Source organism: Lagopus leucura, unplaced genomic scaffold, assembly GCF_019238085.1.
Source record: "Lagopus leucura isolate 7727_CA_CO unplaced genomic scaffold, USGS_WTPT01 Super-Scaffold_1, whole genome shotgun sequence".
NCBI lineage: Eukaryota > Metazoa > Chordata > Aves > Galliformes > Phasianidae > Lagopus > Lagopus leucura.
The window spans coordinates 21,642,147-21,663,467 of NW_024962250.1; the positions used below are offsets into that span (position 1 = coordinate 21,642,147).

Genomic DNA, 21,321 nt, shown 5'->3' on the forward strand with positions numbered 1-21,321 from the left:
AGTGCTAAAGCTGCCCTAGGCAGGTCTATAAAGAAGGCTTTGTTCTATAGGGAAATTGTGTAGACCGAGTTGGATAATTTAAAGCATTTAGTGATATCCCATAGTCACAGAATGATTGAAACAGAATACAAATACAAGGTTCTCCAGGAGTGAATTCCTAATGGACTTCAGCTGTTGTTCTACATCCAAAAGTGCCTACCTGTAGTAGTGTGTGGGACAGTCACAGGGCACGTTGTTTTTTCTTGTGGATAATTTCAATCTGTTTATTTAGGAGATGATGAGCAGAGTGATTGGTTTTATGAGGGAGAGTGTGTCCCAGGATTTACTGTCCCCAACCTTCTTCCCAAGTGGGGAGCTGACCACCGTTCTGAAGTGGAACGGATTGACTCAGGCCTGGACAAGCTCTCAGATTCCACATTCCTCTTGCCCTCACGACCAGCTCAAAGAGGTGAGTTCCATAAGGAATAAGGTGTTTTTGATCTTCTGCTGTGATGGTAAGAGTAAATTTCGCTCATAGGTGCTGCAACGTAAAATGCTTTTGATGATCTGTGTTTTGTAATGATGTGGAGAAGATACCAAAGAACTTATCCTTCAGAGTCCCTCTGTTCTGTTTATGGTTCGGTTTTTGTTAAATAAAGATTTTGGTTTGTGAATAAAAAGGCATATCTACTATTGAGAAACAAAGGTGGAAATACTGATTTGACCGCTAAACCAATTATTTTTCCTGCTGTTTTACTGGGAAGAATCCTCAATTTTCATGTGTTTGATTTTTATTTTTTTTTCAGGATTTCACGCTCGCCTGAACCGCCTTCCAGGAGCTGCTGCCCGCTGTCTGCGGAAAGGTCGAAGGAGGCTTGTTGGCAAGGTATTGCCCTTTGCAACATAGTACCTCTTTATTTCCAGTGCTGATTAGAGCTAGAGTACTATTCAAAGTTAGTACATGGGCCCTTTCCTGCAGAAAGGGGGCACTGTACATTTTTATTTCATAAATTCTTGCATTTGGTGAAACTGCTTTGATTGCTGGAAGCTGACTGAGAGAATATAGATTTTTAAGACAGATGTAATGGGTCAAAGAGAGTTGGTTAGTGCTAAAATTGATACAAAAGGAGGTCTGGTGATGAATGATAGAAGAAGAGTTAGACAGAATGTAGGGCAAAATGATGAGGCATGAGACCTTTTTATACCAGTAACACCTACAAGGGCAGAAAGCTGACTCTGAAGTGAAAGAGGGTGAAATTGTAGGTATATGCAGTGTTACCCAAAGCCACTGACCAGGTCTTTTATTTGTAGGGTAAACAGCAAAAAAAAAAAAAAAAAACAAAAAAAAAAAAGCTCATCCTGTTCTTAAAAGAATAAATGATACTTGGCAAATACCTGTCTAAAAGAGGCAGGCATCTGGTCTGAATCTTGAAGTGTGGAGTGCAGTTGTCTTCTATAAAAGATGTTAATGAGGGTGGAGGTTGTAGCCTGTGCTAGGTTTTACTGAGATGTGCTCTTGAATGTAGTGGCTTATATTCTTAGTTGGCTGGCTTTAGAGAGTTTGTTTATCTCTAAGGAGTGTCACATGGGTCTGCTTTCTAGGTGAGTGTGATTTCTTCCTCAGCAACTGTTGTCACACTTGAAAGATCCTTGTTTGCCCCTTCTTCCTTCCACTCACCTTGCTTAGTTATAACAGGGGCTTAAAATATGAATCATCAGCTGGCAAGAGACTAGCTTTGGGTAGATTCCTCAGGCCACCTGGGTCTATTGGCAGCACCTCTAATGATCCAAATGAGAAAGATAATATTTACTTGTTTAATTCATCTTCATCACCTTAAAGGGATCTTTGTCATTTGCAGCGGAGGTCACTGCTCCCCCTTCCCCATCTCTCTCTAAATTGTAATCATAAATAATGAGTTTCGTTCAGAGCTCCCCGCCAGCGAGCTGCTAATTATCAAAAGTACGGCTTGTAATTTACACAGTAATAAACCGTAAATTTAAACATTACTGCACTTTAAGTTAATAATTTTCCTGCTGTAACAAATAGCCCATCTTTCACCCCTGCTGTTACTACTCCCCCTGAACTTTGAATGTTTTTTGCCTATGTAACCTGGCAGAAGCTCTGGAGAATCTTACCTGTGCATTCTTTATCCTCATTTTCAGACATTCTGCAAAGCACTTTTCTTTTCTGATGCAGTTGCTATGCAGATTTGAACAGTTGCTGTGTCAGGCTATGTGTGTATGCCAGTATCAAGCACATAACACAAGGCAGCATCACTCAGAGAAAAAAAAATGTGCTTGCAGAGTAAGCCCTTTCTCCTGAGATACACCTTTCCTTTAGCTGTTAAATGTCCTCCTACTAAATTGCTGTTTTTAGAGAGGGAGAACTTCATGTTTCCTCTTTGTTTCTTTCACCTATACTTGATGGATCCCTTTCCCCTTTGGCTGGAGAGACTGAATTCAGTTTTGTGAGGAACATTCTTTTTAGTAAGATATTGTAGTATTCTGTCTCTCAGCCTGCATGTGGCCCAGCTGACTAGTGTAAACTGATTCCATTTTCCCCATTCTTAACTGTGTCCTTGTGCTGTATGCTTTGTGCTGGTCCAGTCCTTGGTGCACCCCTGTGCAAGCAATTGTAGTCACTAAAACAATTAAAAAACAACAATCAAAATAATAAAATAAAACCAAAATGGTCTTTGGCCTTCAGTTGGGGTTCTAAAAGGAGAGGATGTTTAGCTGAGACTGAGCTGCTACAGCAATGTTTGTTTTTATTAGCAGCAGTAAACCATGACTGCTCTCTGCATGAGTCTGCAACCTTTTACCTCTCTTTGTGTTTCAGGAGACCTCCATCAGCACTGTGGGCACTGAGAGGCTAGGTCATGTTAGTGATCCACGCCAGAAAGAGTAAGGCACTTAACAGCTGTTGTGTAAGGTTTTGGGAGGGGAGGAAGAACTTTGGGATCCTCTTCCCTTCTGTGACTGAAGGGAGTGAAGAATTTTGTGGTAAATAAAGAATACAGACAACTGCTGAGTGGGAGGCAGTCCTCTACTGACAGTTTTTCCGTTTTCTTTTTTGTAATCGCTGACTCTCCTTTTGTTAGTAGGCTGCCCCAGTATGCAGAAACTGCTCAAATGCCCTTTTGGTTGCAGTCTGTTTTTTGTGACTGCAGAAACGATGCTGATAAGGCAGTAGTGAATTTGCTTTCTCTTTCTTGGGTGTGTTATGTCTCCTTCCCCAAACTGTGTTTTAAAATTAGAGTCAGCAATAGAAATAGAGATGGTGCCTATCCCTTGGCATCCCTCTAATGCTGTTCTTGTGGGGCTATAATTAGGTAGATGTAGCTCCTCTCCACCTGTAATGCAGTGGGTCCAGCCTTCACCAGCTGTCAGTCCTCAGTTTTCTTACTTGGATTTGGCATTTGTTGTTTTTAATAGTGATGCTTAATCTCTCTTTTTCCCTCCGTGTTTGTTCTTCTTTTGCCCTTTTTTCCTCATCCTCAATCCTCTTTTTTCCCCTCAATGTTCATTCCTTCCATGGCATGGCTCCCACCTGCCCTTCCAACTCTGCCTCCTTCCAGTTTTTGGTTACCATCAATGGGGAAGAGAGATCGCAACCAGGTAAGCTGTCTATGCTCTACCTTTTTTATTTTCTTGGTTTCCTTCTCTCTAGAAAGAACACAATGCTGGCTTCTGATTTCCCTCACACCGTGGCCTTAGCACATGAGGTAATGTGGAATCACAGAACGTTTAGAGCTGGAAGTGATCTTTAAAGATCATCAAGCCTAACTCCCCTGCAATGAAGAGGGATGTGCACAACTAGGTTTGGTTACCCAGGGCCTGGTCCAGCCTCGCCTTGAAAGTCTCCAGGGATGGGGCATCAACCTCATCTCTGGGCAGCCTGTTCCAGTAGCTCTGTCCCTTTTTGTTTTGGTAACTTGTCTTCTGGATTTGAGTGCAACCCATGTCTCTGGCATTATGTTGTCTGAATAGCTCAGGGGCTCCTTTTGTTGTCCCGGTGTTTCAGGTTAGTGTTTGCCTTCCTCTCCAATAATTTGTGGAAGGGAGAATGACTCTTGTCAGGAGAAACTTTGGCCTCACAGAATTCCATGATAATTAGAACATTCTTCTGTTTTCACATGCTTTGTTTTGCCTTATTTGGCTCAAGCTCCTTCCTGATAGTCTCATCAACAGAGAAGGGGAAAAAATTAAAAACACAAATTGTTATCTGGCTGTAATTAAATAGCAGATGTAACAGGAAATAGAAAGAAATGAATGGGCACTCTTTTAAGTGAATGAATCTGTGGCGTAGGCACTTCTTTTGTATTCTTCCTTTGTAAATTTTATATACCTTCAGTGGTAGAAGGCTGTTTTATTCATGATGTAAGACTCCAGGTTCCAGATAGTGGCTAGCAAAAAAGATCTTCCACTTACAGGGTAGTGCTGTAGTGGTGTTCCTACCCTTCTGTTCTATTGCTAGTTGACTTTTGGTTAGTGAACACTAGGACCAAACATTGTTTTACACTATAGGTGACTACAGATACACATATGGCAAGAAATTATTTTTAAATCTTTGTGCAAAGAGATAATTTTATGTCCTTTGTGCAACTGTGCATTTCTTATTAATGACAGCATTTCACATACCACTTTTATGTTGTTAAAGATAAGAGAGATAACTCAGCTTATAAATGACCAATATAAATTAGTTTTATTTTTCATAACTGAACTTGCTTCAGCTACAGAGAGGTACTGATGATTCTCCCCTATGGTGCAGCTGCAGCATTATTTCACTGATGGTAAACTAATAGCCCAATTTAAGGAGCAGCTCACTGAAAACAGAAGCTTTGTAGTGCATCAGAAAGTTTGAAGATAAAGGCCTAATACTGAATTCTAGGCTTCCATATAACATTGATGACAAGAGTTGCTACAGCTGTGGATTTTCCCTATTTAAAAATGCGTCAGTAATCCTAGTAATATAAGAGCAAACATTCTGGAAATCGGTCAAGCACTTTGCAAAACAGATGGAAATGAATTTTCCTGCTTGTGGTGTGAATTATAAAGAAATAGATGTTGAATGGAACTGTAATGTGGACGACTAGGGCAACTACTAGCCTAAGCCATCTATTTGCATATTGAGCTAGGTTTGCTCTGTACACTGAGTAGATTGTTCCATGTCTTTCCCATCCCTTAAAAAAATGCAGGGCTGCATCTTCCACCATAAACTGTCTTTCACAGGCTTGATGGCTTGTCAGTGTATGCCGTACAAAGGATGTAAGATTAGCCTGACCACACATGATTTCAGAAAATTGTTTTAAGCAGTTTGCAATTAAAGCTTGTAACTGAGAGGAGCAGCTCACTTGCTGTGGAATGAATTTTGAGCTCATTGTGAGCAGACCCTGGTGGACCTGAGCCTTTTAGAGATCTGTTTCAGTGACATGTGTGAATATAGAGGAATATTGAGACTGTTGGGAAGTTCTGTGCTCTCCTTAGTTATAGCATTAAGTTTTCATTCTACAATATGAATGTGGACAAGGAGCTTCACTAGAGGGAGATGGATTTTTTTACTCATGTGCAGCAATAGAGCTCTTTGAGCATGCTCTCAGTCAATCAGCATTTCCAATAATGTGAGTTGAAAAAGAAGTGTGCTCATAGGGCTGTCTGCTGGGAGAAGATGGTTATGAGATTTGCACCCTGTGCAAGGCCATTGTCTGAACTGAGAGTCGGTTCTCATCTAACCTCATCCCTTGGTGTTTCAGAGAAGTGTTCTTATGCTGTATGAACAGCTGTAGGGAATAGTCCTGAGCAGCTGTATCTGGAGACTGTTTCTTTTAATGGTTTGCTTAAATAAAATCTCTTGACTTTCCAGTTCAATCCATTATCTCCTCTGTACTCTCTGGATGTGCTTGCTGATGCTTCCCACCGAAGATGCTCACCAGCACACTGCACTGCCAGGTAACTCCCTTTCTCTGCTCTGTTGGGTTGTCTTGGTTCCCTTCCATGTGTGTCTTCATTAGTACTATGCAGTCTGAACAGTTGTCACAGGCATGGAAGTTAGTGCACTTTTCCCTAGGGGACCTGTGTTCAAAGTCAGCATAGAACATACCAGTGCAGATTATCTGGCACGCTCAGTACTGTAGGCACTTAGAGTGTATTGAAGACACCTAGGCAGGACATACTGTGTTTTTACAAACAGATGTAATCTGTTCTTGCTTGTGCATTCAGTTGCTGCAACTCTGTTGCTTTGGTATGAATGGGTGTAGTATTATTGTCCAGTATTAAAATCAGAACAAGATTAGGTGACTCCTAAGGGCTTGGTATTTTTCTGCGTTCCTGTAGCATTTGCCCAAATGTTGAGATATATTTGAGTTTGCATGGTTGGGGTTAACTTGCTGTTCAGGCACCTTCTGCTGAATAATCCTAAATTACATCCAAGAGTTGTCCTTGGCAGTGACTTCTGTTCTTGTGCTGCAGGTGACTATCTAAAGGTAAGGTGCCCTTGAGCTCTTTCACTGTACAAGGAAGCAAGATCCTGCTTGGGACACAGTTCTGCTTACGTGCTTGTACAAAGGACCAAATCTGAAAGAACCGTCTGGACTTTCAGCTTCATGGGGTTTTTTTTCCCCTTGTTAATTAGCAAATAGAGCATGAAAAATGTACTGAGGTTGTGTGTGTCTGAGCAAAAGCTTGGCATCTACCCAGCAAAGCCTCTCCTCCCTCTGGCTTCTGCAGGGAATTTTGTGATACCGCACCATGACCTCATGCTGCTGTAGGCAGCATGCTAAAGCTAAAAAGGTTTGGGGGGGAGAGAAATCAGCTCTTAAACATTCATATGGATGAGAACAAAAATAGTTTGGAAGGTTGTGCATAAGCAAGTTGGTGCTTTTGCACCAGTCTGGGGATGTTTAGTGCCTGTGAAGCAAGAAGTTTGGTTGGTCTCTTCATTTGCAGTGAAGGTAACCTTTCTTGTTCCACTTTGTGAAACAGTTAGAGGGGAGACCAACTGTTTTCTGTTTGTTCTTCAGAAAGGGGATCTCGACAGCTCTCAAATTTGAACAGGGCAAACTGTCTCCCTTTTATAATGATCAGTGAAGGCCTTTTCCAAAGCCATTGATTGTGACAAGATGTTTCTGAAGCTGGAGTGATCATATTTGTTTATATTTACTGTATGTATAGTCTAGCTATCCTATCGGTATGAGCTTGGCTCCTTCCTATAGAGAATAAGTGGCTGACATAATCCTAATGATTCGTTACTGAATGTTGATAGGGAAGTAGTTTGTCCCATTCCAGCAGTGAGTGCATTTTTATAAGTGTCTGTTGTTTGAAAAAGTAGCTTCTTATTATATTGTGAAATATTATTAATGTGTGAAAGAATTTGGGGAGGAGGGAGTGCAAAACTATGGTAAGAATTAAAAAATGCTATATGGTCTCATGTATGAGTGAGCTTTCCAGTGCAAGATGTTTACATAGAGATGCTGCCAGGGGCACAGAGGAAAATTCCTTCACAGGAACATTCTCTTAACAAGAGCTGTTGTTCAGGTATTTCCCAATTCCTTTTCCTCTCTTTTCATGGATGGAGTCAGTTCCTATAGCTTGCTCTTTAGCAAGTTCTATCAGCCTGCATCTGGTCCTGGAGAAACTCTACTCAGAAATGTGTCGGAATATGGTGGGGAAGGCTAATGTCCTGAGAGCAATGTGAAGTGTTTTAGAGAAGAACCTGTTTTGATGTTATGGATATCCAGTTTCTTTAATCTCATGCCCTCTGTGCAGTGGAAAAATACCTTTCTGTTGAATTCCTTTTATCACAAATCACAGAATTGTTCTGGTAGGAAAAGACCTTGAAGATCACCTGGTCCAGCTGCCAGCCGCTCTCTACCATGCCCACTAACCAGTGGATGTGTAACTACCAGCTGGAGCCTGTTCTATGCCATGGAAGTGTTTTCTTTGCCTCTGTGGTAGATTTTGGTGCACTTCATCTCGAGGTGCAGCACGTGATTGGTCACGCAGTGCTTCATTTAGGCAGAGCTGTTAGCCAAAGTCCTGAGCACAGATAGAGGTGTTCAGGAAAGGCTTTTCATTGTCAAGGAGATTCTGTGTGGAATGTTCTTTGGGAAGTCTTGTCTGAATGGCTGTGTGAATTGTACACTTTCAAGATTACCTTTCTTGCTTTATATCAGTGATGAGAAGAGATTCATTCAAAGTGTGTGCGTAGCGCTGGGAATTTCACACCCATCATTAGAAGCAGTTTTGTGTGTGTGGTGACTGTTATCATTAGTGGTATAATTTTATTTTGTGAAGCAAGGAGAGTTTCCTGCTTTCTTGCAGCCCTCCCAAGGGACAACTGGTGTATTAATTTGCTGTATTGCCTCCTGGCTGTTCCCAGGCTGTTTTTCCTCTTCATCATGGAATTTTTAATGGCCCTGCTGCCTCTCGGGAGGCATGCAAGTAAGAGTACCTCAGGGATCTCTTCCTTTTTTCACATGCCTATAATTACTCTCCTTTAAGAGCACAAAGCGTTTGCTAATCATGTCTTGTCTGTTAAGGTTTCTGCTTGACGATGCTGGCTGTTAAAAGCAAGCAAGACGAGACTGGCATGGACAGCCCAAGTGATCCTCCCTTCATTCCTTTCTACCCACTTACCTTTCTGGGAGAAAGAGTGGTCTGAAAAGAATTGTTATCTTGAACTCCACTTGAAGAGGATTTTCATAGAATCATAGAATTATCAAGGTTGAAAAAGACCTCTGAGATCATGCAGTCCAACTGTCCACCAATCACCAATATTTCCCACTAAATCATGTCCCTCAGTACAACATCTAAACGTTTATTGAACCCCTCCAAGCTTGGTGACTGCCCCACATCCCTGGGCAGCCCAGTCCAACACCTGACCACTCTCTCAAAGAAGCAGCATTTGCTAAAGTCCAACCTGACTCTCCCCTGTCACAACTTGAGGCCATTCCCTCTAGTCCTATCACTAGTTATGTGGGAGAAGAGGCCGACTGCCACCTCACCACAACCTCCTTTCAGGTAGTTGTAGAGAGCAATAAGGTTACCTCTGAGCCTCCCCTTCTCCAGACTAAACAGTCCCAGCTCCTCATAAGGCCTGTGCTCCAGAACCCTCACCAGCTTCATTGCCCTTCTCTGGACATCTCCAGTACCTCAGTGTCTTTCTTGTAGTGAGGGACCCAAAACTGAACGCAGTACACAAGGTGTGGCCTCACCAGGGCTGAATACAGAGGGATGATCGCATCTCTGCTCCTGCTGGCAATGCTGGTTTTGATACAATTTTGTACAGGCTTAAGCAGAATATTTTATTAGACTTTGGCTAGTCAGTGAATCTGTCAGTGGAAAAATGTGATAGGTTGTTGTTTCGTGGGGTGTAATTCTGTTGAGGCAGGGTGAGTTCCAGAAGAGTCTAGAACCAATGTTCCCTTCAATTTGAGTTGTAAAACAGGTAGAATAAGACAGGAGGGTAGGCAATAAATTGTCCCTAATATAATTTATTGTTTGCTTAGTCTTGAAAATAGGGTTATGGGTGAAAACTAATGTCTTAAGAAAAGTGGATGTCAGTGCCCGGTGAGATGGCAAGTAGGTGATGCAGTTGGAGATTTGAGGAACGTCTGCAATTCCAGCTCTAGAAATATGCGTGTCTATGCAAACCTCATTCTGTTGTATCTGTACAGAGATCCTGGTGTTTTGGCCTCTTATCCAAGCATATGGAAATATAGAGATTGCCTGCAAGTGGGTCAGGCCTTTCCTGAGGTAGCTGAAGCATTGAATGAATTTTCACAATTTCATGCTCTCCCACTTGATCCGGACAGTATCCAGTTTATTCCATGCAATCTATCCACACATCTTCATCTTCCTGAGATGTCTATATGTATGTTTATGCATCAGCTGCTTTAGGTATCATTCTTCCGTTTCTTTTTTTTCTTCATTTAGCCAGAGCACTTTCATGTCTTCCTTTGCTACTAATATTCCAGTTAATATTCCAGTTGGGGATATAAGTGAATTCTTCATGCATGCATGCATGCAACAAACAGCAGTCTAGCATCAGTTGTCTAAGGCCTAGTGCTTCCATTTTGGTGAATTCTAATTCTCCAGAGTGAAAAATAAATGAGTTCCCCTTGGTTTCAGCATCTTGTTTAGTTATTACTGCTTTCTTCTGCTATGAAGTATATTGCTTTTACCAAATCTGTGTACTCAGGTCAGGCAAATGTTAAGTATCTGCTCTTACTGGCACACCCATGTTGTATAGGTCTATATGAAAAGAGAGAATACAATACATGGGATCACATAATCTCTACTTAGAATGCTTACTTGAGTAATGATTGAAAAAATGTGTTCCTTTCTGTTCACTGTATGCAAACTTTAGTGAATGAAACTGCTACATGATTAGAATGCATAGGGGAACAGAGCATTGCTGCATGAAGGCCTATTAGATTCAGATGATTGAAGAAGTGAACTAACTTGTAGTGACTTTGGAATCTGGAAATCTGCTCTAGAAGTTGTCCCATGAGGTTCTGCAGAGCAGAGGAGACTCTCTTATGCACAAGATTTGTATTGATTTACAAAAGTTAAGTGCAGATCAAACTTTGGTGCCCATCTGAGTCTGTAGTTTCAAAGAGGAGGAGAAATTCTACTCTTAATTTTGTGAGGCCACTTGGGTAGCAAAAGAAGGTAACGACAATACCTTCTACTGAGATACGTGTACTGTAAAGCTGTAGAAGTTAACAAAGAAGGAAAATCAGCTCATTTCTTCCGGTGACCAGCAGTGGCTCAAGAGGAGTGCAACCTCTATCTGGAGAGATGCTGCTCCTTCGGCTGCTAACCCTTAAGTGAGGGTGAAGAGGGGTGGATCCAGGCTCCAGCCCTTCTGGTCTTTCAGGTGTATTGCTTGTACCTGAGCTCCCTGGGTTGGCCACACCTTCTCACCTGGTGCTCAACCGTTGATCCATGCCAAGACCTGGCAATTCCTCTGTGCCACCATAAACCTCAGGTAATGCTTCCAGATTCACAGGAAGAATGTTTCGTTTGGCCTGTGTTTGCTGGGAATATAGCGTCTCAGCAGCCGCACTTGGGTTGTGTGGCATTTTTTTTAGCAGTAGTACCCTTGTTAGATGCTGTCTCTGCTGAATGTTTATTTTAACATGAGGATAATAGCACCCCTTGTTTGTGTGACAGTAGATTAATGGCTACCTAATATTCTCTATATAATCAACTTGTTTTGCTTCTTCCAGAGGTTGTCAGGAGAGAAACTGAATAATATGAGATTACAGTAAGAGACGTACACCCCCAAGTGTGCGATGCACCACCTGTTTCCAAAAAGGCCACACACTGTAGCAGCTAGTTTTGCAGGATGTTTTCAAAGACTTCTGTTCTGAGATTGAGGTGTATTTTACTCTGAGTTTTAAGAGGACAGCATTTTACAGACTGAGAGGGTTTGAAGGACCTAATTCTGTTCAGTTAGATTCATTGTGAACTGGTGACTGCTTGTGCTTTGTGTTGTTTTTCGTGGATTGTATTGCTTGGCAGTCCTAAACCCTACAATTTTCTGGGTTTTATATCTATGGCTTGTATGATCCTGACAGTCCAGCATGTGGTCACTTTGATCTGTAGGAGTGAGGTGGCAGTCCAGTATATACAGTTACACTTAATTTAAACAAACAGTTATATAATAACTATCTGGAAACTGGAAGCAAGGAAACATTCAAAATCCTTCTGACACGTTAAAGCCAACAACAAATCCCAGCTTTGTGCATAGCAAAGCCTGATTTTTCTCCAGTGTGAGCTGCATGTAGAATCACCATGTACCTCGAGTACTATGTTAAGCAAAAGATAAATCCATATTTCCTGGATAATTCCTTAGCTTGTGATTAAAATATACATATAGACATGTTTAGAAAGAAACTATAGATTTTTTTCATATAAAACCATTTGTTTCTAACATGTGTTACTTCTCATTTTCTAACTCCTGTAAGTAAAAAGCTGTGGTGTTATTGTATATATTGGATATATTGTAGCTACCAGGGTAGCTGCATTTTGGATCCTGCTTTGTCTCTCCAGGTGTGTTCTGTTTTTCTCTTCCTGGAGCAGAATTTCGGTTCTCTCTAGACAGGTTGATTTCCATGTTAGTGTTTGGTTGACTAGCAGATTTAATGGTGATTTAGCACTACAATTTTTTTTTCTTATGATCACCAGCCACTGTCCAATAGTTTTCTTGTTACTGTTCGTGCAGTGTTCAACAAAATATAGAAGCCTAGCAGAGGAAATAGAAAGCCAGTAAGATCAGATTAGTGCCATTGTGTTTTCTCAATTTAGGCTCAAATCTGTCACACAATGCTTGGTACCTCTGACTTCTTCACAAGGAGGCTTGTGACAATGCTACAATGTGCATTTGCTGTTATCCTTTCCTCTTGGCCCTGTTCAGTTCTACCTCTGAGTTATTTTTAACCTGTTTGGAGGAGTTGTTAAAATCTACATTTTCTGAAAAACTAACTCATGGTTGCATCATGACACAGATTTTTCACACTTTATAGTTAACATCTGTCTGCTGTGAGACGGTGTGCTGTGCATATCCATTACCTTACTTTGCTGGCAATGCTGTTCCTATGAGTTTGCTGATAAACTGGTGTGGTTTAACCTGACAGGCAACTCAGCACCACACAGCTATTCTTTCACTTCCCCCTGACAGTGAGATGGGAGGAATATTGGAAAAAAGGTGGAATTTGTGGGTTGGAGGAAGGGTCATGTCACTCCCATATACAAGAAGGGGAGCAGGGAGGACCCGGGGAACTACAGGCCGGTGAGTCTCACCTCCGTGCCTGGGAAGATCATGGAACAGATCCTCCTGGACAACATGCTCGGTCACATAAAGAATGAGCATGTGATCCGAGACAGCCAGCACGGCTTCACCAAAGGAAGGTCATGCCTAACTAATCTTGTGGCCTTCTATGATGGAGTGACGGCATTGGTGGACGAAGGGAAGGCGACCGATGTCATTTACCTGGACCTGAGCAAGGCCTTTGACATGGTCCCCCACCACATCCTCATCTCCAAATTGGAGGGAAGTGGATTTGATGGGTGGACGACCTGATGGATAAGCAATTGGTTGAAAGGCCGCAGACAGAGGGTGGTGGTCAATGGCTCTATGTCCAGGTGGAGGCCGGTAACAAGTGGTGTCCCCCAAGGGTCTGTCTTGGGACCGGTGCTCTTTAACATCTTTATTAATGACATCGATGAGGGAATTGAGTGCACCCTCAGCAAGTTTGCTGATGACACCAAGCTGAGTGGTGCGGTTGATACGGTGGAAGGAAGGGATGCCATTCAGAGGGACCTCGACAGGCTGGAGGGCTGGGCTCGGGTGAACCTGATGAGGTTCAACACGGCAAAGTGCAAGGTTTTGCATTTGGGCCGGAAGAACCCCAGGCACCTGTACAGGCTGGGAGGAGTGGTCCTTGAGAGCAGCTCGGCAGAGAAGGACCTGGGGGTCCTGATGGACGAGAGACTGAATATGAGCCAGCAGTGCGCTCTGGCAGCTCGAAAGGCAAATGGGATCCTGGGCTCCATCAGGAGAGGGGTGGCCAGCAGGGACAGGGAGGTGATTGTCCCTCTCTACTCGGCTCTTGTGAGGCCCCATCTGGAGTACTGTGTCCAGGTGTGGAGCCCTCAGTACAAGAAAGACATTGAGATTTTGGAAAGGGTCCAGAGGAGGGCGACTAAGATGATCAGGGGGCTGGAGCACCTCCCCTATGAGGACAGGCTGAGGGAGTTGGGCTTGTTCAGCCTGGAGAAGAGAAGGCTGTGGGGAGACCTCATTGCAGCCTATCAATACCTGAAGGGAACCTACACCCAGGAGGGGAGTAAACTGTTCAGAAGGGCTGATAACAGCAGGACTAGGGGAAATGGTTTTAAGTTGAAGGAGGGAAGATCTAGGTTGGATGTTAGGGGGAAGTTCTTTACTAGGAGAGTGGTTAGGCCCTGGAACGGGCTGCCCAGGGAGGTTGCGGATGCCCCGTCCTTGGACGTGTTTAAGGCCAGGTTGGACGGGGTCCTGGGCAACCTGATCTGAATGTGTATGTTTGGTGGCCCTGCTAGGCAGGGGGGTTGGAACTACATGATCCTTGGGGTCCCTTCCAACCCGGGTGATTCTGTGATTCTGTGATTCTGTGAGATAAAGACAGTTTAATAGGACGGAAAATGAAGGGAAAGTAATAATGATGATGGTAGAAGAATATACAAATTGCTAGTGCAGTTGCCCACCACCTGCTGACCAATGCCCAGCCAGTCTCCAAGCACAGTCAGTTCCTCCAGCCAAATCCCCGTTTTATTGTTCAGCATGGCACCATATGGTATGGCATATCCCTTTGGCCAGTGTGGGTCAGCTGTCCTGGCTGTGTCCCCTCCCAGCTCCTTGTGTGCCCCTGGCCCATCACTGTCAGGGCAACACAAAGCTGAAAACTTCTAGGACTAAACCAAAACATTTGTGTTAACAACATCGTTCTCATCCTAAATTCACAACACAGAACCATACCAGCAAGAGGGTAATATCTGTCCCAGCTGAAACTAAGACAACTGGGATTTGCCAATTTCTTCTCTTACCAATATAATACCAGTAGTGTGGTATCTACCAGAAAATGAACAATTCATGAATTGTAACAGGAACCCTTCCTGCCCGTGTTTTAATGAGGTATATCATTCCTGTATACATTCTTTCATTTCATCCTCTCCCAAAGTATCTACCACCTGGAGGTTCCCTGTATGCAGATTTACAGTGCCTGTAAAATGCACCAGCCACTTGAAAATGACATTTTTACCACCAGGGCAGTCAGAGCCACTGAGTAATCAATAGGTTCCTGATTTACTAACTGGAGCGTGGGTGATCAATAAGGGATAAACCTGAATGAAATACGTGTGATGGTGACTATTTATAACTCCAAGCCTTTGTATGTTAGAGGCAGGGCTGCTGGTTTCAGTGTCCTTGCTACTAGTCTCCAGCTGGAGTACACTGTGCCTTTATTTTCAGTACGAGAAAGAATTATGAGATTCTCTCCCTTTTTCTTTTTTCTTACTCTTTTTTTGTAATTGTGAGGTAAGGATAGGTGTGGTTTGAGCACGGATCTGAGAACCAGGAGCTCTTATTCTAAATCTGGCTCTAACATTTGTGAAGTGGGAAAAATTGCATGAAGTGCCCTGGAGACAATTGTGCATACCTGCTCTGTAGTATGTAGTGAGTCTTCAAAAAAGATCAGCTGGCTAATAATTGGGGTAAGCTCATAAAATTAAGTTAACCTTTCTATTATGATGTAATAATGATTTGGATTATCATATATAACTACTTAGTCATCTAGTCAGTAGTATTATTTTGTAATATTGATGTTGAATCAAAAACCTGAAGTTCCACTTGAATTAGTCTATCTTTTCCTTATTTATGTGTGCTTAAATTTTTGAGAATACATTGTAAGAGCGTGCTAAAATACTGTATGGCCACCATTACGACTATATACAAAAGCAACTTTAAGCCTACATGGGTTAACTTACAAGTTAGTCATTTATGTGTAGAAGGGTGGGATTTGCATGTGCAGTCTCCAGGTGTGCTGGTATTTTTGAAAGCCATTAGTTCATGTTGCAAGGAGACTTCTGCCTAATTATATTGATAAGAGCTCCTAGAAATGATTTGAAAAATTGGCCCTTGGTGAAACTTAATGCAAGTTAAAAAAAAAAAATTCAAGTTGTGCCTTAATGTCAAACTAAGATGACAAATCATGTAGAACTTGGGAATTTCAGTTGAGAATGCAGAATGGTAGCTATTTTGTTGTTTTTTCTTTCTTATTTTGTGACTGCATACTTGTTGAAGGTAAGTAGGTAGGCCCAGCAGCATTCAAACAATTGGTAATTTTTACTTGTATGTGGATTTTTTGTGTGCTCCTTGCACTGTTCTGTACAGTTGTACAGCAGCAAATTTCATAGTTGCATAAATTCAGCTTCCTAAATTCTATTAGATGATATTACAGATACACCTTTTTTTTAAAAGAAGAATTTGGTATGGAAATATGAAGCAATGATCTCTTGCTCATGTCATCTTGTAGAAAAACTTGTGAAAGTTTTTCGTGCTTGGATAAACATTCTGTAGAATGAGATGCTCTGGGCTGATTTTTTTTTCTTTTTTTTCCTGCTCCAGGCTGTCTTTTCTGAATGAATCTTCCTTTCTTTCAACATGTAGAACTTGGAGGAGTTGCTCTATTTGAGCCGCTCCTAATAAGGCAGGTTTCTTCTTAACTGACGAAGGGTTGTCAGCTGGTGTGGCTGGGACAGTTTATGCCTCTCCATTCTCTTTCAGGTGTCAGAAAGTCTATAATATTGCAAGCCAGATTCAGCTGTTTTCATTGTATCATCTATAAGGAAATTTTAATTTTGAAAATGCGTGAAAGTTTTGAGTTTCTAACTAAATTTATGAACTTACTTTTGTAGTCATTTGGACTATAGGTATATCCTGAGATGTTCTCTACAGCTCTGAATATATGTATGTAGCAAAATAATTCCTGAATAAGTGAGCAAATGGAATTTCTTCCAGGCAATTTTGCAGCCTTTTTTTTAAACTTGTGCAGAAATAATGATAGGGTGTGTCATATCACTGCCTGATCACGTCTTTACTTATGCAAAAGAGTTATGTAAAAGTGATTACTATTCCATATCCTTTAAATGCTAGGAAATAATAATTATTCTGCTCAGTTTATGGGTGTGCGCTCTTAAAGAAATGGATCCTAATTGTATGATAACAAAAGGTGTGAGGGAAACTTCCCTGGGAAGCCTTTGATTCATTTTGGTTACTGGGGCAGACTGAGGCAGAGGAGGGCTGGAGATGATCAGCCAGAATCTTGTGGGAAGGTGACACTGGAACAGAGTTTAATTTGCTGTTTTAATTTCTCTGTAGGCAAGCAAATGTACACCTGGGACCACCGTGCTCAAGGGACATCAAGAGGAAGCGAAAGCCAGCTGCAGCCTCCGTGTCCAGCCCAACGTCAGGTAGCCTGGATTTGTGTGTGTGTCAGCATTTCTAAAGTCGTGTCCCTCTTGGGCAGAGTGCCAAAGTCAGAGCAGTGAAAAATAGCATTACCTCAATTTGAAACTAAAAACAAAAAGTGAGAAAGGCAACCTGTGAGAAAATGTCGTGTGTTTTTTGTGTAGCATGAAAAGCTGCCTAACAAAAAGGTCTGATAACGCAGCTACGTGAAGCTAGCATAACTTAGTGCTTCACTGTGTGGTGGCTAATAATCTGTTTTGTCAAGAAGGAGTTCCTTCCTCAGTTCCTAAGTTGTGCAGCACTTGATGATCAGCATGCTGTACTGTTCCTCCACTTTTGGGTTGACATCAGCTGGTAGCTTTTTCAGGGTGCCACAAGGCACTTTGCAGGAGGAGAAATCGGGCAGTTTTTGCGTGATCACTCAGTGAGAAGAGCTGTATTCTCTTGGAGTTGTCTTGCTGTTGAGCTTAAAAAAGTCACATTTTTTCTTACTCTGGTTGTAGTGATTAAAGAGCTGGTTTATTCATCTTTCAGAATCTGAGAAAGTGTGTATGCAGAACACAGAGGACTTTAGGAGACTTCTTTATATTCTCTCATTGCTTGAAACATTTTTCCTGCTGCTAAATGACCAGTGTCCTTCCAGCTAGCTCATTAAGACAGTGTACAATCCAGTAATAAAGAGTTGGTTGAGCTGATGGGAAAAATGATGATGTGAAAACCATAAAAGCCAATGGAATTGAAGATTAATAGGAGGAATGAGGTTTGGTGGGTTTCATTGTAGGGCAGGTGGATAGACAATAGAATAATGAAATAGGGAAGAAAGCTATGCCATCTTTCCAGGCCAGAGATCTGGATTGGAGAGTGTTTAAAAGGTTTTATGTTAAAAAAAAAAAAAGATAAAAGAACATGAAAATTAATAATCTGTTGCTCAATGAAAATGTTGTTATTGACTGTTGATTTAGGATGTCCTTTTCTAGCTTTTGAGTATCTTGTGCTAGGGTATTCAGACTTCTGTAGTGAAAGGATTAATAAAATTGCATATTTGTAGCCACAGAATTTTAGTTCTGGTATACTAGGTTTTTTCGGTATGAATGCTCATGTTTCATTATGATGAGACACTGTTACCTGTCTGTTTTTTAGTTCAGAGTGCAATTTCTGTGCTGCATTGCTGCTTACATTCTATAGGGAGAGCTTCTATTTCTGTGCCTGTATCTTTCAAAATATTATCTAAAATATATTTGATTAGATGAAGTGCATGATGAACATTTTTCACGGAACTGAATCTGCATCTGGACTGGAACTCAGCAGTGGAAAATAGCATGGAGGTCTGATAGTCTTTCAGGAGAAGTTGGAAAAAATGAAGTGTTACAAATGAAGGAAGGAGAGCGTAGCTCTGGAATCTGGACAAGATGCTTGTGTTGATCATAGAGAGAAAACTGCTGCAAAATCATTAATAGTCAGAAATGGCAAAGATCTCTGTCTTTGAACCTGCTTAGAAACATCTCCAGCAACGTTAACAGATGGTCAGGGTTTTCTACAGGACTTGCAGAAAGTAGTTCCTGTGATTGGGTAACTGAAGCTGTATCCTTGCTGACTTTCTGCAGCGTTCTCTCAGTTGCAGCTGGAGCACAACCTGGGCACATAACTTGGAAACTTCTGAAGTTTGGTGGTATTTCTGTTAAAGATGCTCTGACTGCAGAATTACTGATGCCCAAAGCAATAACACTGAATTACTCTGCAGTAATGCAGAATTAACTGAAGCATCTTACGCTTGCTGGATGTTGGTGGGACAGATGCAGATTTTTCTGCCTTCGTTCACCTACACATCACTGCACAGATGCCATATGCTGAATTTCCTGTCCCTGAGGAATCATGGCAGCCTCATTTTCTCACTGCAGAAGCTCTTTCTGTTTGTGGTGCCTTATTCCTTTTGCAAAAGATGGAACACGGGTGGATCAAAATGCAGGCCCGTGTCTGTCACTGCAGAAATACACCGCGCTGGATTTCTTCACTTTTAAATAGCTTCTTAGCAGAGTCCAACTGCTCTCGTCTCACTTGTTGACCAGTTCCTGCTTCAGTGATCTCCTTTTTTGCAACCTGAGTGCCCCATGGAGGTGAAGGACACAGCCTGAGCTGGCTCCATCAGTCAGCAGAACAAATGGGCTTGCTCTGCCGAACATCGGGCCATCTCAGATTCCACCTCTTTTATAGAGATGAGTGATGAAGAGGGGCTCGTTCCGCTTTGCCGCTGTATTAATACACATCAGGGGCCAGCTCCCGGCACTAAATCACACTACTGCATACATCTGTTATCGGACTCCTCACCAGTGTGATGAACAAGACTGCAGATAGAGGCTTCCTCGTGTCATTCTTTATAGGATTTTCCTAAAAGAATAAATAGCTCAAATCTCTGCCAACACTCTCCCCTGTCATTGTGATGAATTTAGCTTCTTTCTTAAACATGCAGCTACAAATCTTCCCCTGTCACCTCCCCCGCCGCCGTCATCCACTGAAAGTTTTGAGTTGAATTTGGCTGAAATCAGAAGATGCTAATAAAAGGAATATGGGGTGCGGATGTCGGCTTCTTTCTAGTTGCAGGAATGAGAGAAAGGAGCTGGAGATGTGTTTATTTGAGACCCAAGCAAACTAAGTTTATTCCATTGTCTTCTCACATGTTTTTCTGACAATATTTAGGGTTTGTAGTTACGTTTTGTTAGAGACCTCTGTACGAATGTCAAAGAACATAAACTACTGTAGCAGCAATGCCACAGTCTTTGTCATTATAGCATTAAACCTCCATTATTTGCCACAGTTTGAGGCTAACTAGCCTGAATATCACAACTGAGTTGTTGAAAAGTAGCATTTTGGGAAAAGACCTGCATGTGGAGACAAAGGAAGAAAAGGGCAGAAAATTCATTTTTTTTTCAGGAAGTGACAATTGTAATCAAAAATAAGTTGATACACTTGTGTGAGTGTTGAGAGAGACTGAAAATGAAAGTTAGTGCTTTCTATACTACGTGATACCTCTGTGTGTGACTCCTAATGCTTTAACAGGGTAAGATCAAAAGTCTAACTGATGTAATTTGGCCAAGGAATAAGGAGATCTGGAGAAACACTGGTTGTACTAGATTAGATCAAAAGTTTGTCCAATTCAGGGACCAAAAGCCAGTGCCTAGACAGCAGGAAGGTCTGTGGTGATGAAGGGCCTTCAAACTTTCAGTGATCTAAGATTAGGGGCATCAGAATTTGTTGATAGTGTCCTTGTATTCTGTTAGACTCCATTGTGGTATATTTTTTGTGTGAATTCCTCAGTGGCATTGTGGTCTGAGAAATAGTATTTCCTTATTCTCATTGTAATTATTCTCTGTCTTGAAAGGGATCTCAAGAAGATTGTTGTGTCTGCCTTCCATTTGTTAGAGTAGACCACAAGTGTGTATGGTCATGAAACACACAGCGAACAACTGTCCAACTTCATATTAATGTGTTCAGTGTTTGTGGTTGTGTGTTTCAGCCACCTGTATATGTAGCAGTGCACACGGTAACCAAATAACCAACATTTTATTCAGGCATCCCACTGATGAATCTGGATGAAAAATCTTCTTAAATAGATTTTGTTTCTCTTTGTATGCGTTCATACTTGTAAAATAAATTAATTAAAAAATTTGTAAAGGTGTCAGCAGCTTCTGAAACTGCTTATCAGAGAACAGTCTGAGTAGCAGCAGGTTAGTGACTCTTGCTGCTCAGTTTCTTGCTAATGCTAATACATCCACTTACAGTGTGATGGTACCTCATAACGAGGAGCCAAAGGTGGGGAGACAGCTAGTGAGTGTCCTTTGTGTAGTTTTGGTGGTAATTAATATTTAAGGATTTTTCACTTGTTTTGTTACTGTTTCTTTCTGCATATTTCCTCTTGCCTCCAGGTGAAGATCAATAGGCTCAAAGTAAAACATGCTATGTAGTGTTATCAGCTGTGCTGTTGTAGATGCATGAATGACTCACTGTTTTAGATGACCAAGACTGTTGGGTTCCAAGGTCTACCAAGTGCATTAACTGCTAACCTCAGCCACTGATACTGGCTTTTTATGTAAACTTCAAAGCAGTCAGTGTTCTAGTTGAGGCTTGCTGTGGCCTTTTTTTTATCGTTCATCCACTACAGAGCAGCAGAATCAGCTTGTAATGAAAGTACACGAGCAGTTATTATCTGTTGGGAGAATACAAGGCAAAAATGTGTTGGGTACTGAAGCAGTTGCTTGTTCAGAAAAACCTGTGGTTGCCCAAAAGACTCTTCTGACAATTTCTTGTTTTTATCTTCCTCTGTTCTGCTTGCG

The 21,321-nt window shown here is 41.8% G+C and overlaps 1 protein-coding gene across 4 annotated transcripts in view; it reads left to right on the forward strand.

Moving 5' to 3' along the window:
- The window catches only part of GPATCH2L (G-patch domain containing 2 like), a 187,271-nt gene that overhangs the window by 10,624 nt on the left and 155,326 nt on the right, over positions 1-21,321 (forward strand). For 2 of the 4 annotated variants that reach the window (XM_042865040.1, XM_042864953.1), the window contains exons 4-9: positions 272-448; positions 786-865; positions 2,819-2,883; positions 3,558-3,597; positions 5,843-5,928; positions 16,904-16,995. In XM_042865040.1, the coding sequence (XP_042720974.1) occupies positions 272-448; positions 786-865; positions 2,819-2,883; positions 3,558-3,597; positions 5,843-5,928; positions 16,904-16,995 (540 nt within the window). The remainder of the gene's footprint in view (positions 1-271; positions 449-785; positions 866-2,818; positions 2,884-3,557; positions 3,598-5,842; positions 5,929-16,903; positions 16,996-21,321) is intronic. The other 2 variants (XM_042865125.1, XM_042865212.1) reach the window with 1 other exon arrangement.